Source organism: Somniosus microcephalus, chromosome 17 (assembly GCF_052327205.1).
Source record: "Somniosus microcephalus isolate GS21.2 chromosome 17, FLI_Smic_1.0, whole genome shotgun sequence".
In the NCBI taxonomy this organism is placed as follows: domain Eukaryota; kingdom Metazoa; phylum Chordata; class Chondrichthyes; order Squaliformes; family Somniosidae; genus Somniosus; species Somniosus microcephalus.
In genome coordinates, this window is record NC_141003.1 from 54685026 (window position 1) to 54703515 (window position 18490).

General features: G+C 46.9%; 1 protein-coding gene across 1 annotated transcript in view; it reads right to left on the reverse strand.

Annotated features, from left to right (window-relative positions):
* LOC147105726 (protocadherin Fat 4-like) overlaps positions 1 to 18490 on the reverse strand; it is a 159418-nt gene that overhangs the window by 74815 nt on the left and 66113 nt on the right. Inside the window, exons 29-38 of the mRNA XM_086010940.1 lie at positions 17798 to 17886; positions 13286 to 13393; positions 13046 to 13155; positions 12801 to 12946; positions 11709 to 11897; positions 8587 to 8675; positions 6723 to 6845; positions 2382 to 2497; positions 2029 to 2174; positions 1154 to 1339 (exon numbers count right to left, since the gene is read on the reverse strand). Coding sequence (XP_085867066.1) covers positions 1154 to 1339; positions 2029 to 2174; positions 2382 to 2497; positions 6723 to 6845; positions 8587 to 8675; positions 11709 to 11897; positions 12801 to 12946; positions 13046 to 13155; positions 13286 to 13393; positions 17798 to 17886 — 1302 coding nt within the window. The remainder of the gene's footprint in view (positions 1 to 1153; positions 1340 to 2028; positions 2175 to 2381; positions 2498 to 6722; positions 6846 to 8586; positions 8676 to 11708; positions 11898 to 12800; positions 12947 to 13045; positions 13156 to 13285; positions 13394 to 17797; positions 17887 to 18490) is intronic.

Below are 18490 nucleotides of genomic sequence, written 5' to 3' on the forward strand. Positions count from 1 at the left end.
GTAGCCTTCTCCCGTTTCTTCTTCTGCAACCTGCTACTGTTCGGCCTCCATCAGAAGGACATGAATGGGAATACCCACCGTTAAAGCCATGGCATGAGCTCCATAACAGAAAGGTGGGAAGAAAAATATTTCACTGCCTCAAACTGCTGAAACGCAGCTTGCAGAATCCTTTCTTAGATGCACACCTGAGAAGATTTTTTTCTGTTCGCTTCAGTCAAGGATGTTTCGGTTAAACTGTGTGGACGGTCAAAGCCTGCAAACTCAGACACTTCCTAGTTTGGCAAGACACGCAGACATCTTGCTCCTCTTTTCTATAGGATTTGGTTAAGCTAAGTGCACATTCTGGTGTAAATGTTGGAATTTCTGGAACAGCAATATTGGCCCCTCATTATTGCAGGCATCCACCACTTTGAGGTTGGGGGCATCTATCAGAGGCAGCCAAAATTATAATTTAGTGTGTATGGTCGAAGGGGTGTAACTCTAGGCTATCTGAGTTGCACTCTGAATTCCGCACCCTTACACCAGAAATATCCTACCTTTGTCACCAAAATTTGCTGCATTTCTCGTCCAACATTGTTAATAAAATAGATTTTATGAATATTGGGGATAAATATATCAGTTTAAATGTTTGTGAAGAAACGTGAGCACATTGCTTAAGTTTAAAAAAAATTATTTTGATGAGTTTATTTGCTCATTGAGATAGGTGTTTCAGTTATAGCCTCTGTCAGCACCAAACACTCGCAGGTCAGATACAGCATAACCAGTTGGAAAGTAAACCTTCCGTATCTTGCCTCCTCCCACCCAAAAAAAACATTATTTAACCACAACCCCAGGAGACGATTGCCCTAGTGCATGCGTCTGGATTTTCCACATCAGACATTCTTATGGCCTTTGAGTGGCATTTCCTGTTCAGCACCAACTTATGGGATGTTTTACACAGTGAACCCACCAGAAATTGAGTTGAAACACACCGAACATCGTGAATGGGGATGTGGAGTGCTATAGGCAGCACAGTCAGACTTGTACGGCCACAGCGGAGAAAGTTCACAACATCACCAAAAAGAGGATTCCACACAAAGTGGGAAGAGTTCCTCTGTGTGCTGGATGTAATGAAATCGTAAACATGTTTATAAGGAGATATCCTTAAACTCACCCGTTCCTGGAACAAACTGTGGGGAGGTGCACACTGGAGGTTCATTGACAGGCTGCAGTAAAATGGTCAGGGTCACTGTGACAGTGTTGAAACCCTTGTCTGTAGCAAACACTGGGAGTGAATAGAATCTTATTGCAGTGCTGCTATCATAATCTAGTGCTTTTGTTGTAGTCATTATCCCTGTAACTACAAAGACAGGTAAAGAAAATATTAATTTCCAGCATAATCAACTAATGTTCAAATTGCATGAAAATTTAAAGAAAGCTGAACTGTCACAATAAGACATCTCAACTAACCATATAGTGCACAAACCAAATTGAAAAGCAGCGATTCACAAAGATTTAGATCACAGTGTTGCAGATTGGCTGGCATGGACAAGATGGGCCGAATGGCCTCCTTCTGTGCTGTAAATTTCTATGATTCAGTCACATTATTACCAAAGGCCCCTATGCAAGCAAGCACCGTGCAGAGTGGTTTATAGAGACAGAGAGAAATTGCAGCTTCTTTAAAAATTAAAAAAAATGAATACATAATTTCCTAAGCATGGCGTGACCTTTGATATTCTGTAAAATTTCTTGCATTGTGTTTTCATTCAAAGGTTAGACTGGCTTTAGAAAGAGTAGCAGCAATATTGAGGAGGCAACATGTGACTTGGAGAGAGAAATAACCTCAGCCTTAGGAAAGATAAGGGTATCACTGGAAGGGTAACAGTGACACTCAAGAGAATTGTGATGGCCTCAGGGAGGTGATTGACAGTGTACATGGGGGATAGGGCTGGATTTGAGGGAATATATTGGGACACATCACAGTCCATTCCATCTCTAATCTGATTTTTACAAATTAGCTAAATACATTTATATGACTGATGTCCTTACCTGGGTCAATGGAAAAATCTTCAGAAGCACTAGCAAGCTTAAAAGACACAATATCACCGGCGTCCTTATCAGTGGAATTCATCTGCACTACCACTGTTCCATTAGGATGACCCTCTGTGAAATTGATTGGACTTTCAGGGCTGAAACTTGAGATTAAGGAGCAAGTCTTAAAGTCTCTCACTGGAGGTAATACACAGTTTTACGCTAACACGTTTATCCCTACAGACTAACTTGCCAGTATAAGTAATTTAAATCCAATACATAAGGTGAACTTTGAGTCAGTTGGAAAGAAATAACCAATGAGTTTCTAGAAATCTTGTACACTCAAGCTGGCCTTTCAATATCCACCTTACCTCACAACAGGCATTTCATCGAACTGATCAATGATATTAATGGTAAGAGTTCCTCCACAGGACATTTGTGGCATTGGGGTTCCTTTGTCCTTCACTGTAATGTCCAACGTGAAAACCTGCACATAACCATGTGATCAGTGAAGCAGTTACAATACAGTGATAGGGATCATCCAACCATGTCGGTTGAATTCTAATTCTACTCAACAAATAAAACAGCTTCCAGCTTTCCGCCTCCTGATAACCTTCCATGTAATGGAATTTCTTCCCATGATTTTACCCCACCATGCGCATTGTGCTAGGTGATAATATTTGTTTCACGTCTTTTAAATCACTGGTTAGGAAATTACAAATACGAGCCTTGTAGAAAGCAAATACTGTACTAAAAAAACTCGCCAGCGAGTAGGTCAAGATTCAAGCCTTGAGATAGCTAAAGAAATGGTAATGTACCTGATGATATTTTCTGCTGATGTAAATACCTGTTCCATTTGTTGTAATACAGTCCCTTGTGCGCCCATTTGCCCACCTGGATTGACTTTCAGGCGAAACAAGCGGGAGACTGTTTAAATATGCAAATCAGGGTCCAACACCTGTTGGCACATGCCAATCCCACTTTCTCCAGGCATTGAGAGGCCTAACCAGGAATCCTGAAGAGGACTGCTGGAGGCCTCTCCCAAAAGGCCAGTTTAAAAAAAAAGATTTTTGTGGGACGAGGAGATGCCGAGTGCACAAATATCTTCCGGCCCGATACCAACCTATTCTCACCACCTCCCTCGCCACCCGCCCCCCCCCACCCCATAACATCCTTACCTGCCAGTCAGGTGTGTGCAGTAGCTGGTCAATGTTTCTCCTCACTGGATAGACAAGCTGCGGCAGGGCCACCTGTTTGACACTTGCAGCTTCTCAAGGAAACATTAATGAGGCCTAAACCTGCAAGTGGTTTGGGCCTCCTGATTGTCACATTGGGGAGGTGCCTCGGGTGCACCGCCAATATCACTCCCATTAGGCACTCAACCCAAAGATCTCCCCCAGTGTCGGATTTTAAGTTCTTATAGGTATTTAATCATGACTAGAATTTAATGGCCCGGATTTTGCGATCGGAATAATGGTGAGGCTAGCAGCACTCGCCGTTACTATGGAGTAAATCGGACAGCAACTTCCGGAGTCCGCACATGCGCAGTTAAATGCAGAAATCCGGAAGTTGTTGTCCAATTTGCCCTGCTCCTCCACAAGCTGCGCTGTACCAGTACCTCGCTGACGGATTCGGCATTGAAATCCGTGTAAGGGTGTGAATTTGTGGTACTTACCTACTAAACACGCCACAAAAAGTTAGGTGCATTCAGGTGTAATGAATTTTTAATGGCACAGTAAGTCATAATGACTGGCAAGCAACCTCTCATGCCCTGAAAATTTACTTTTACAAGTGTGGAATCTCGTTCCTTCAGAATTTTATTATTGTTGGATATTTAAGAAAAAAATTTAATTATTTTTTTTAACGTTTTCTTTGTCTCTTTTATCTCTTTCTCTTAATCCCATCTTTCTTTCCCTCTCTTTATTTTGCTTTCTTCACATGATTTTACATTGAATTAAATATTCTAATTTAAACTTCCTGGTTTAAATTGTGCGGGGGGAAGTTTAACCCCAAAAACGCGGTCGGGATGAGATGTGAAAATTTAAAATTCTCAAGCCTGACCCCAACCCGCCACTTCCAGTTTTAATGAAGGCGGCACAGGGACAGGCAACTAACCCGCTCTTAGGAGGTGGGTTGGTTATTTAAATATTGTAATGAGGCTCTGTGCCTCAGATTTAACTTATCTTCCAGGTTTAACACTGGCCAGCCAAGTTTCCCAGGCCTTGGGAAACCCGGCAGCTAATGGGAGGCAAGGACTGCTTTGTGTAAAATGTAAGTGCCTTTACAGCACTGCTTGTGGGCCAAGAGGAGCAGGAGTGCTTCCTCCCGGCCCACCAAGCTAACCTGCTTCCTGCGCACCATTGGACCCACCCCCCCGCCCTGCTGCAGAATCCAAAGACACGCCCCAGTGAATGGAGATTGGCTCCCTCCCCCCTCCCCGGGATCGGAGATTGGACCATCCCCCCTCCCCGGGATCGGAGATTGGAGCCCCATCCCCGGGATCAGAGATTGGAGCCCCATCCCTGGGATCAGAGACTGGAGCCCCCCCTCCCCGGGATCGGAGATTGGAGCCCCCTCCCCGGGATCGGAGATTAGAGCTCCCTCCCCGGGATCGGAGATTGGGCCCTCCCCCATCCCCGGGATCGGAGATTGGAGCCCCCTCCCCGGGATCGGAGATTGGAGCCCCATCCCCGGGATCGGAGATTGGAGCCCCATCCCCGGGATCGGAGATTGGAGCCCCCTCCCCGGGATCGGAGATTGGAGCCCCATCCCCGGGATCAGAGATTGGAGCCCCCTCCCCGGGATCGGAGATTGGAGCCCCCTCCCCGGGATCGGAGATTAGAGCTCCCTCCCCAGGATCAGAGATTGGGCCCTCCCCCATCCCCGGGATCGGAGATTGGAGCCCCCTCCCCGGGATCGGAGATTGGAGCCCCCTTCCCGGGATCGGAGATTGGAGCCCCCTCCCCGGGATCGGAGATTAGAGCTCCCTCCCCAGGATCGGAGATTGGGCCCTCCCCCATCCCCGGGATCGGAGATTGGACCCCCCTCCCCAGGATCGGAGATTGGAGCCCCCTCCCCGGGATCGGAGATTAGAGCTCCCTCCCCAGGATCGGAGATTGGGCCCTCCCCCATCCCCGGGATCGGAGATTGGAGCCCCCTCCCCGGGATCGGAGATTGGAGCCCCCTTCCCGGGATCGGAGATTGGAGCCCCCTCCCCGGGATCGGAGATTGGAGCCCCCTCCTCGGGATCGAAGATTGGACCCCCCTCCCCGGAATCGGAGATTGGAGCGCCCCCTCCCCGGGATCAGAGATTGGGCCCCCCCTCCCCGGGATCGGAGATTGGAGCCCCCTCCCCTGGATCGGAGATTAGACCCCCCCTCCCCGGGATCGGAGATTAGACCCCCCCTCCCAGGTGTCGGAGATTAGACGCCCCCTCCCCGGGATCTGAGATTGGAGCCCCCTCCCCGGGATTGGAGATTAGACACCCCCTCCCCGGGATCGGAGATTAGACCCCCCCTCCCCGGGATCGGAGATTAGACCCCCCCCCCGGGATCGATTAGACACTCCTCCCCGGGATCGATTAGACCCCCCTCCCCGGGATCGGAGATTGGACCCCCCTCCCCGGGATCGGAGATTGGACCCCCCAGGATCAGAGATCGAATCCCCCAGGATCGAAGATTGGAACCACTCCCCACACACCCCTGGGACCAGTCAAACCCCCACCCCCCAACGCTCCCACTAATCCAGCTGCATGCTCCCCACCTGCTCCTGGGCAGCGGCCTCCTCCGTGGCGTTCCCGGTCTGACAGGGAGCCAAGCCTGTCAATCAGGCTGGCTTCCAGGTGGGGAACCTGCTGGGGGAAAAAAGATGCACTTTGTGACATTAAAACGGCACAGTGTGCGGGAACTCCTGCTCCCCCGCCCCCCACTAACAAAACCCACCCCAGTAACTATTGGAGCCTGTGTGTCTCAGTGAGGATTCTTCAATCTGATTGGTTGAAGAGAGACACTGTTGCTTTTCCTGCTCTCAAATGCCACAGATCTCCTGTACAGGATGCCGTGCTGAAAAGGATCTCTAGTAACTGCATTGACGCTCAAAAGCCCACGAAAAGTTTGTGGGCAACTGTAAGCGCGATGAACGGCGCGCCGTTCCTTCACTCCTGGCTGTAAAATCCGGGCCATCTTTACTGTTGATTGTATTGTGCTTGTGGTGATGTGCTCCTCATCAACCAGTCCATCAATGCTTTCCCGAAAGCCCTATTTTCTCTTTAATCCAGTGCTTGTTCACTACTGGCCTCAATGTGCACAGAATTCCTGATTTGTAATATAAATGAATCAATACATTGAGAAGCAAAAGCACATAACTCAGCTCAGTGCTGCTGCAATGCATCCATTTATGAGAAAATATTGAAAAGAAAAATTCTATAAACCAGTTCTAAACCGCAATCTTTTTCCTCATGAAACTAGCCAGGTGTTCAGCTTGCACAGCATTACTCAATTCCTTCCTTAATTATTAAAAAGAAACCGGCGCTCTAACTAGATATGATTGGGTACCATAGTTTAGGTCATTTTGTGGATTAGATAGTGATTTAGACCCACCTATACCCAAGTCCCTTTTGAACCTGCGTTCAGAGTTTAGAGTATCATCGAGACACACTGGCTGATTTTCACCCCTAATTTATTCTAATAGCATAAACTGTGATAGAGATTTACATGATATCCAGAATCATAATCGGGTGATGTTGAAGAATTTCGGTAGACAATTCCAGTTGCTGAATTAATACTGAAGCAATGTCCTCCTGTAACTGGACCAGATACCTGGGATATGATATCAAACTGAAAATAAAAGGTAAGGAGAGCATTAATTGTTTTCATGTAAACTTCACAAGGCCATTACTGCGATTGGATGTAAAAGTCCCATCCACTTCTCACACCCAATTTCTCGCCTTGTCTCCTAAAGGCAGTAGCTCCTATTTGGGTGCCAGCAGCCCCTTGTAACTCACCCAAGCATCCATTCTTCATGTGTGAGCCGAAATGTGAGTATTAACACTCACAATGAAGCCTGATCTTGCACTCAGCCAACATCCACACACATCATAGGGGTCATTTTAACTTTGGGCAATAGTGTAAAACAATTTCATTTCAGAGGTGTATAACAAGCAGCCAGTCTGATATTGCACATTTTGCACTATCGCCAAGAGTCACAATTACCCCCATACTTTCCACAAGGGCCTTTAGATAATGAGCAACCAACCCTGGCTGATTTTTTTTTAACTCCTTCTAAGCTAGGGTCAATGAAACCAGTTGTATTGCTCCTACCTTTGTCCTGCCTGAATACAGACCAGATATTGGCCGGAATTATCCCTCAAAGAAAGGGTGGGTTTGGAGTGTGGGGTCAGTTAAATTGCTAAAAATGTGACTCCCGACCTGGTCTAACCTTCAAACCGTCCACTTCCGGTTTCCCCGGAGGCGGGTGGTGGGTGCGGGCAGCCAACCCGTTCCCAGGGGGCGTTACCTCAATTTAAATATTGCAATGAGGCTGAAAACCTCTATTTTCCCCTCCATTTTGTGTTTAACTGCCTGTGGATGGGTTTCTCACAATTCGTGAAACCCGGCAGTTAAACAGAGGCGGGTACTGCTGCATCCAGGAGGTAAGTGGATTTATACTTCCTTCCTGACCAAACCCACCCCCCGCGATCGGAGACCCCCCAGGAGGCCTCCAATCACCTTCCCAGGCCTATCCTACTCCCCCCCCCCCCGATCCCCGAACCCCTCCCCTGATCCTCGACCCCCTTCCCACGTTTCTTCCCATGGACCGACCCCTCGCAACTGAGGCCTACCCGCCCACAGACAGCCAGCCTCTCAAGCTGGTTGGCTGCGGGCAGGAATCCGAGGCCTCGCATTCAAATTAGGCCTTGCCGGTAAGGTCGGCAGGGACTGCGGGAAGCCCGACCTCCCAGGTTTCCCGCCTACCTCGGATACACCCTCCCCCCCCGCCCACCCGCCTCCCCCCACACACCCCAAATTCTGGGCCTTGAATTGGAGACGTTTCTGTTGTGTATGGTTCATTAACATACAGGCAGCATATTTATCCATGAGAGGAGATGCCAAGGTTAAGTTAATGATACTCCTTTGGTTCTCTTTATGTTATGGATTTTCAGCCTTCATTAATCGCAACATATGGTTCAATCTAAAGCACAAATAAGAACATGTGAAATAGGAGCAGGAGTAGGCCATTCGGCCCTTCCAGCCTGCTCTGCTATTCAATAAGATCATGGTTGATCTTCTACCTCAACTCCCGCCCTATCCCCATATTCCTTGTTTCCCTTAGTATCCAAAAATTTATCGACCTCCGTCTTGAATATACTCAATGACTGAGCCTCCACAGCCCTCTGGGGTAGAGAATGCTAAAGAGAATTCCAAAATTGCTTCCAAAACCTTAAAATGTCTGGTCAATGGTTTTATTTTGTGGCTCAGTCACTATCCTATTGATACAGGTTACTATTTTCAGCTATATAAAAATGAAATTAATTTGTATACAATTAATAAAGCAAATATTATGGCAAAAGAAGCTTACTGTCAAAGAGTCCTCAAAATCTGGATCTGTTGCAGGAACTTTGTAGATGGCTGTTAGAACATCGTGAGTCTCATTAATGTCCACAGATACTATAATTGAAGAACAAACAAGAGGAGGAGAATGCTCAGTCTTAAGATATTTGTACATATAAAAAATTTCAGCTGCCCCTCAATATAATGGGCTATTTTAGAGCGTCATTTCAGATACAATGCTAATTTTGCTTGGCTCTAAAGCAGTGACATAAGAGAAGCGAGAAAGTCCCTTTTGCTGGTCCATGTCTGACCTGATTGAAGAATTTCAGCCGTTTGTCCCCACTGCCCACGTGTCAACGTTTGTATTAATCACTCTAGGGGGGAAAAATTCAGTTGGTAGCGCCACCCGTTAGCGCCTTAAGAGGGCGCTAAGTGGGGCGCAAACCAACTAGCGCCCGGGCGCGGCACTGCCCACGCCTCCCGCAAAATTCAGCGGGAGGTTAGTGGTGGTGCTAACCGGTAGCGCCCTGCGGCGCTGCGCTGCTGGCGATGACGTCATTGGTGTGCGCAGCGCCCCGCTCACGATCTTCAGGAGCGCCCCCTGATTTACCGCCGGACGCTATGTCCGACAGGGTCAGGGGGGCGTACCTGCGGTTGGGGAGGCGCAATTTAAAGGGGAGGTGCGGGGCAGCCATTTTTGTTGCTGGCCACCTGCCAGCACCTGCCTGCGCTCCCATCCCCGGCCTCCTGAACCATCCCCCCGCGGAGTGCCGGCTGCGCTCCAAGAGCCTGGCACTTCTCTTGGGTGCCGGGCTTTTTTGCCTGCACTCCCTATCCCCGGGGGCCCAGCTGGGCCCCAGGTCGCGCTGCACAAGGCCCCCCCCGTTTAAGAAGGGGAGGAAGGCCTGCAATACCGCGGTGCGACGTGCCACAGCGTGTGGCGCTGCGGCACGTAGCGCCATGATATTCACTCGCAGCGCCCCAAGGGGAAGCGCCCCGCCTCCCTCTTGGGGCGCAACCATTCAATTTCCAGCACGGGTATGCTAATTTTTCCAGGGCGCTACTTTGAGCGCCCCGGCGAAGTTAGCGCCTCAATTGGGGTGCTACTCAATTTTTAGCCCTAGGTTTTTAATCAACTTGGAGTGATAGAATCATAGAATAGCATAGCCCATCGAGTCTGCGTCGGCTCTTTCGAAGAGCAATCCAGTTAGTCCCACTCCCCCGCTCTTTCCCCATAGCCCAGCAATTTTTTCTTCTTCAAGTATTTATCCAATTCCCCTTTTGGAGACTATTGAATCTGTATCCACCATCCTATCAGGCAGTGCATTCCAAATCCTGACCACTTGTTGCATAAGAAAGTTTTTCCTCATGTCGCCTCTGGTTCTTTTGCCAATCATCTTAAATTTGTGCCCTCTGGTTATCGACCCTTCAGCCATTGGAAAGAGTTTCTCTTTATTTACTCTATCTAAACCCTTCATGCTGCATGTTGGAGCAGTGATACAGGTATCAGGGTTCTGAGCGAGGGCCCTTTTTATCAGTACATGATGCCATGATGCAGTGGCTGGATGCAACAGGAGGGCCACGTTTGGCAGTGCACCTGTGGGTTTAAATGGGGAGTCTTGGTGGCCATATCTCCCATTTGTCAGGGTTGTATAGACTGTTCCAAGGTTTCTTGGCTTCGATGATATACTGACCTCGAGCTGCTTCAGCTCTGTGGCGTGGCTGGGGGTTTGGAGCACTGAGGTTTGTCGCTGCAGACACTGGTGCAGGCCAGGGAAGCTGCAGCAGCCCAGGGCTGGGAGAGAATCAGCATTCGGGAGATCACGGGCTGACCCAGCATACGTCATGCAACTCCATACAGCGTTCTTTCTCCTTGGCCCAGGAGAATAGCATTGCATCAAGGAGGGGCTGTATAACTACCACTGTCTATTTTTTCCCCAAATATTTTCAGTAATTAAAAAATAATATAGGATCTGCCGTTTTCTGCAGTATTGATTATCAGTACAGGGCTGCAGATCTTGGCTAATAAAACAAACTCCTTTATTCTTCAATTATAGCTGTTAATACTGTGAACAGGTAAATGTCTCTGTTAAAATAGCAGGCAGAGTAATTTCCTTTGAGCACGAATATCACAACATTAATTTCTATTATATAATTAAAGTTCTTGCAATCAGCAGTGGGGAAGAATAGACAATCACTCTTCACTAAACTATTACATACTTTTACCAGTCAGAACCACACTAACAGTGAATCAGTGTCAGACTGTATTGTTTCAATTCACATCAAATAATATCTACAATGTGCAATTTTAACTGCAAGTAGGTTTTCTGTACTTGAGTAGTTAATTCATGTGCAAAGTTTTTCTTCTCGTCATGTTAATGAGGCAAAACATCACCTTAGATTTTAGATTTCAACAGCCCTAGGCCTGGATTTTGGTTTAGTTGGTAAGATTGCTGCCTGACTTTGAGCAGTTTGCACCTGGTGGTAATGGCTACTGCCAGTTATACTGACACTCCTTTTGATTACATGAATAGAAGTGAGTTGCCAGCAGTAGGATCAAATAGAGTAATCGGTATTGGTGAATCAGAATTCTTATTCGTTTCCCAAATTTGAAGTTTAAAAATATAATGCAACGAACAGGTGGCTTAACAGGATACTTTTTTTGGCCCCACATTTTCACAAAACAACTGAACGGGGTTGGATAATCGGTACCACAGTCTTGCAGCCCTATCATTGACTTGAGCTCCCTTTGAGTGCAGATCGTTGCTGGAAGCACTCGACTGGTAAATTGACCCAAATGTGTTGGCACCATTTATTTAAAGGCTCCTGTCTTTTAGACATGACTGGACTCCGGCCCTCATTAGGACACAATTCTAGCTACACATCAACACAGCACGAGGATTCACACAGAGACTGCACTTATTGTAACCGGGCAGATTTTCCACTATCTTCTATCTGCTGGTCTTTTGTGCAAAAATGGCTGCCACATGAGCTCACCACCAATGGATGGATTCACATCCATTCTAATCGGGTAATTGCTGCAAGAAGAACAAACAGATGAGGAGGCAGAATTTGTTACCAGAACAAAATCCAAATCAATACAATCACTGTTCAACTACAGGTCAAGATTAATAATTTAAGTAACTTCACCTGTCCCTGCTTCAAATGCAACATCACATATAGGACCTTCGTTAATGGGAATCAATGATACGTTCAGGTTACACGTTGCTGTATGAGCTCCCAGGTCTGTAACAACTAGATTTAATGTATAGAATCTGACAACCGAGACATTGTCATAGTCCAGCTTGAATGTATTGGTAATTATTGCAGAGTTTCCAACTGAAAGACAGAAGAGGCATGTGTTTCAACCAAACAAATCTCAGGTAAATATATTGTTTTTGTACATTATCACATGACAGTTTGGAACTGCGGGTAGCACCGGTCTACGAGGTATGAGCAGTGAGGAACAATGGACAGATGGTGTGGGAGATAAAGGTTACCTTGAAAGAGAAATAAAATGTTGCTCAATAAGAATGCACCAATCTCTCTTGTCAAGGTGAACACATCTGTCTCCCAGAGCAATATGTTGAAATTTCTCCATATTCCTCACTATGGCCTGGATATGTTTCTCAGTGGAACCTCCTGATGAGGACTGTGTTGTGCGACGTGTAACCCATTATACTTAATGTGGTCCCCTCTGACTCATATTAAAGCATAAGATAACAAACCAATACACCAAACTACAAAACAGTGACACACAAATAACTACATGATATTATACATATACACTTTACCACAAATGAAAAATACCATAAAGACAAATCGGTGCAAAAAAACTCAAATATAAATCAAAAACAGGGAAAACTCAGAACCATTCCACACTTATCCATAGTTACAGAGCACTGAATTAACAAAAGAGATCACACCAATAAGCACAGATCACAGAGAGAGATAGAACCACATGCACAGAGCAGACATATCATGATAAACATAAAGAGAGATTAAGCACATATACAAACACCAAGTTTTAACATAAGGAAACATCACATCCATAGATCAACACACAGAAAGAAACATCAGAGCAAAGAGACACACAGCACAGGGCAAAGAAAGACACAGCACAGGACAAAGAGACAGAAACTTGTCACAAACATAAATTATAACAGGCACAAAAATCACAAACTTAAGATTTCACTAGGAGCAACATCGTGGGAGATTAGCAATAGTTAATTGTGTTCCTACATTGGTTAATTTTGAAGGAAGGTTCATCTACTGCAAAGCTAAAAGTCAGGGTCTCATTGTTATCACCGTCTGAGGCAGATAAAGTTATTAGTGTTGTCCCAGCAGCCACTTCTTCATTCATGGTTAATGTACTTGATGGACAGGAGCTGAAAATGTGATAAATATTCCTGTTTAATAAACCAAAGAACCACCAGTGCAAGTGAGAACTGATCTTTCCGTCAACATTGGAATGATAGTTAGCGTACCTGATGGTTGGAACTTCATCATTTACATCAGTAACTGTGATAGTTACCGTACCTGAGCAAGCAAGGCTTACAGCTGCACTGTCATTAATAGATACCACAGCATAGAAAAGCTGAAGGGAAAGAACAAAATTAAGGATTTAATCCATTAACAAAATCTATGATGCAGGTCTGTAAAATGGTTGGAATAAAGTATCTGTGCTGAAGATATTGATTATTCAGTAATAATAATTTATCTCTTACCGTGTCACCATTTTCAAAATTCAAAGCAGCTGCTGTGGAAATTAGACCGAAATCATCCACCTTAAATAGTGCAGTGGTATTGATGGAGGAACTCGGCAGAAAGGAATACTTGAAAAAATGAAAAAGTTATATTTCTGTAAGTGTAATATTCAGTTCTGTATGTGAGCATTTAGGTAGGCTTTATTTTCTATCTTATTTCAATCTTAATTTGTTGAGGTCAAACACTAGGAATGAGAATTCAGGTTCATTCAGAATTCAGATTTGCTTTCTTGTTAGTGACTCACATAACTGGATCTTGTATAACAAAGTCCGAAGTTAAGATTTAATATCTACGATTTGATCTCTTGCGCTGTTGAATAGGGAGAGTCAAGACCAAGTGCAGAGTTCAGGTCAAGCAGAGCTAGTGTATGGGGAGATAACGGGATCCAAATGGAGTCCAGGAAGAACAGAGGAGTGAGTAGTGGAGAGGAACGGGGAAGGATAGAGGTGGCTGGGGAGGAGAATGGGGATACAGGAGGTATGGAGGAGAGGGAGCTATGAGGTAATGAGGAGGGCATTGGGGTATGAGAGAAGGAGAATGAAGGCAGGAGATGGAGATTAAGCTGGGAACAGGAGAGGAAGAAAAGGAGAGTGAGGAAGGTGAAGCAAGTGGAATGCAAAAATATGGATGGGGACAGAAAGGGGAACAGGAGAGAGGAAAGGAGGAAATCTAGGGTGAGGAGGGAATAGACTGTTGTGTTTTGAGTTTTGCTTCAATTAAGTTTGTCCCAGTTCCCGGGTGTTACCTGAAGGGGGTGCTGGGGGGCTCGGTTTTACTTTGTCTTTCACTTTCAGTTTTGGGTTCTGCCATGCAGACAATGTGCTGTAATGTCCACCCATTTACTCAGTAAATAGTAAAAGGTACATTCCATCTCCTCTATTCATTACTGTTTGGTCAAGATGCAATACTGGTGACAAGGCGGCTGTTGAACTCTCTAGAAGGACGGAGATAGACATGTGAACCTACAGCCGTGATATTGGAAATTGCGACGAGTGGGCCACTCAGCTAGCAACATCAACGGCATTTTGATAGTTGGCTAGCTGCGACGTAGACGGCGGACAGAGTATTGTGCGGGCCAGGCAACTACCATGAGTGTAGCTACCGTAACTCTGGCCGGAGAAAAAGAATTTTTAAAAAACAGAAAAAAGTCCGTGGATCTTAAAGGGACAGTGCACATTAAAACTATGATGACCTTGGGACGTATTGAAGAGTTCTCTGGGGATAAGGACAGTTCATGGGAGGAATACGCAGAAAGACTGGGGTGTTTCTTTGAGGCCAATAATATTGACAAAGAAGAGAAGCGCTCAGTGTTGCTAAGTGTATGTGGAGCTGCTACTTACTCCGTCCTGCGTTCATTGGTGGCTCCTCGTAAACCTAGTGAGGTGGATTATGCTGATTTGATAGAGAAGCTGCAGAAACATTTTAACCCAAAACCCTCAGAGATTGTGCAGCGTTTCCATTTTCACAATTGTAAACAACAGCCTGGACAATCTATTTCAAGTTACATTGCTGAGTTGAGGAAACGCTCATTACATTGTAATTTTGGTGACCATTTAGATAATATGCTCCATGATCGGATTGTGTGTGGAGTGCTGGACTCGGCATTGCAGAGACAGCTGTTAGCGGAGAAGACCCTGATGTTCTGATTGGCCGAGGAGAAGGCTTTAGCAGCAGAGGCTGCATCAATGAACACACGTATGCTCCGTACAGAGGCAGCACCATCTCAGGCCGCCGAGGAGGTGCACAAGACCACACACGCAGCTGCTGCTGCGAGAGACATGGAGGCAACTAAAGAGACAGGAAGAAAATGTTTCCGCTGTGGGGCTCTCCATGGTTCCACTACATGCAAATTTGTGTCAGCGGTATGTCATTTCTGTAAGAAAAGAGGACACACAGCTCGTGTCTGCATGAAGAAAGCTCAGGCTGCTGCAGCAGAGCCAACACAAGCATCGCAGACACACACCCTGACACTGGAGGACAACGATGAGTACACAGTGTATACCACGGAAGCTGAGCAGCTACCCCACAGACGGTGGGGATACACGGCAAATGTGATCATGAATGGGGCACCACTCTGCATGGAGGTGGATTCAGGCTCAGCGTGTTCGTTGATAAGTGAAGAGACTTACAATAGGCTGTGGCCAAGTGAACCCCCGGCGATGGCTCAGGTCAGTGGCGTGCTACGGCAGTGGTCCCAAGCTCAACTCCAGGTGCTGGGTATGATTCATGTGGAAGTTAAGTATCAGGCAGTCAAGGACACACTTCCACTTTATGTGGTGGTGGGGCAGGGCACAAGCCTGCTGGGCAGAGATTGGTTTGAGCCCCTCGGTATTGAAGTGACAGGAGTACACACGGTACAGCGACAGCCCATAATGCCTATGTTGGAGAACTATGAAGAGGTTTTTGGTGAGTTCGGGGCCTGTCGGGGACCGCCAGTCTCAATCGAAGTGGACCCAGGGGTAGCGCCTAAGTTCTTCAAGGCGTGACCAGTTCCTTTTGCGTTGCGCAAGAAGGTGGATGAGGCCCTGGATAAGCTGGTGAACCAAGGGGTTCTCTTGCCAGTGAAGAACTCCCGTGGGCCACCCCTATCATGCCCATTGCAAAGAAGGATGGGGGCCTGCGCATCTGTGGAGATTACAGATGTACGGTTAATACTGCTGTGTTATCAGATGTGTATCCCTTACCAACAGTTACAGAGCTGTTTTCAACACTGGCTGGAGGCACTCTGTTCACCAAGCTGGATCTCAAGCAAGCATACCAACAACTGGTCCTGGATGAAGAGTCAGCCGAGCTGTTGACAATCAACACCCACAGAGGACTTTTCCGAGCCACAAGGCTGCAGTTTGGGGTGTCTACGGCTGTGGCAATCATTCAGAGGTTCATGGACACCCTGTTGGCTGGTGTTCTGGGAGTTCAGCCTTACTTGGATGACATACTGATTACAGGCAAGACACAGGAAGCCCATGATGAGCGGCTGCAGGAAGTACTACGCCGGCTGGCTGAGGTAGGACTACGCCTTCAGAAGGAGAAATGTGTGTTCGCTGCCAATGGGGTGGAGTTCTTGGGATTCCGAGTGGACAAAGACGGTGTGCATCCAACTACGGAGAAGGTGGAGGCTATCAGGAGCGCTCCCACCCCCAAGAACAAGACCGAACTGCAGGCATTCCTCGGACTGTTAAACTTCTACAGTTGTTTTCTCAAGGGCAAAGCCACAATCTTAGAGCCGTGCACATGAAGGCGTTGGCGAGAAGCTACGTCTGGTGGCCGGGGTTGGACCGAGACGTGGAGGAGGTGGTAAAGAGCTGTGAGACAGGTCAGCTGACTCGTCATAACCCATCCAAGGCTCCCCTTCACCCCTGGGAGTGGACCACTCGTAAATGGTCAAGACTCCACATTGACTTTGCAGGGCCATTTCAGGGGAAGATCTTTTTGATAGTGGTGGATTCTCATTCGAAATGGCTGGAGGTGGCTATCATGAGCTCCATGACATCCAGTGCAGTGATCAACGCGTTGCGTTTGCTGTTTGCCACACATGGGGTCCCCGACGTGCTGGTTTCGGACAATGGAGCAGCCTTCATGTCAGAGGAGTTCAAGGCTTTTGCAGGCAGAAACTGGATCCGCCACGTGACCACAGCACCCTATCACCCCTCCTCTAACGGGCAGGCAGAGAGGATGGTACAAACCACAAAAGAGGCACTGGTGAGGATATCGGTGGGGGACTGGCAAACCAGGCAGTGACAGCCTGCTTCCTGCAACAACGATGGAAGCCACATCGACAGAAGGTGTCACAGAGTCATCAGCCACGGAGGAAGGTTTTCCTGCGGCTAGCAGTGGCACCCCGACTATGCCTGTCCAGCGGCGCTCAAGTCGGGTTAGATTCCGTCCCAGACGCCTGGAGGACTAAGGGGTTTTATCTGGGGGAAAGCAGTGTTGTGTTTTGAGTTTTGCTTCAATTAAGTTTGTCCCAGTTCCCGGGTGTTACCTGAAGGGGGTGCTGGGGGGCTCGGTTTTACTTTGTCTTTCACTTTCAATTTCTGGTTCTGCCATGCAGACAATGTGCTATAATGTCCACCCATTTACTCAGTAAATAGTAAAAGGTACATTCCGTCTCCTCTATTCATTACTGTTCGGTCAAGATGCAATATAGACAGTGGCCATCTCCAACAAGAGATGGCGTAATCACCTCCCCTGATTTCCAAGCCCCCACCATCAACATGTTGGCAAGCTCCATTAACTAGAGTTTAATTGATGTAACCACATTAACACTATGGCTATGAGCAGGAAAGAGGCTGGATCTTCTCTGATGAGTGTTTCACCTCTGATCTCTCAATATTCTGGAATTCCCTACTTCAGACCATCATGGGTGTACCATTGCCACAAGGACTAAAATGGTTCAACTGAGGTTAGAACCTCTATTGCATGTCTTAAACTTAATTGAGAGCAGAAACAATCTATCATTAGAAAAGACTTACATGTAAAGTATTTCCATCAGGATCAGATGCAGTAATCTTATAGACAGAGGCACCGATAGCACTGGTCTCTGGAATAGTGACAGAAGTTCCTGGACAAAAGAAATGTGTTTAATGTAAATTATATTATATCAATATATAAATGATGGTGTTAATGGCAGTAAATTAGTTTATATTTCAGACATACTAATGATTAAGTGGGCTTGAGTAGACATTTTCACATTAGCAGTGACATTAATCCTAATGTAAAAAGCAAATGTATTGTAACGGTCGTGACTACTGAGGGCTAAAGGTTATTTGGCCCAATTTTATTTCTTCTCGAGAGCTAAAGTGCCACCACCTTCATGAGAATCTGTTTGGTAAACCATGTTTTGGTTGGGGAGGGAGAAGAGCTGAGCATCATTTCTGAAGGCTGCCGGTCGGGAAAGCCTGCGGTAGAAGGCCGAGGCAGGGGACAGGCCCTGGCAATTGGAGAAGATTGGAGGTTGGGTGAATGAGGGCGGGGGGGTGGGGCGCGCAGCTCAGAGCGTGGAAGTGAGGCTGGAGGGAGAGATCGCCGCGGGTGGGAGAGTTTACGGCAGAATGTTTACTTGAGGGGCCGAGGGGAAGAGCTCCTGCTCCTCCTGGCCCACAAGCCATGCTGGAAAATAACTTACCTGCTTCATCTGGCAGCTTCCGCCTCCCTTTAGCTGCCGG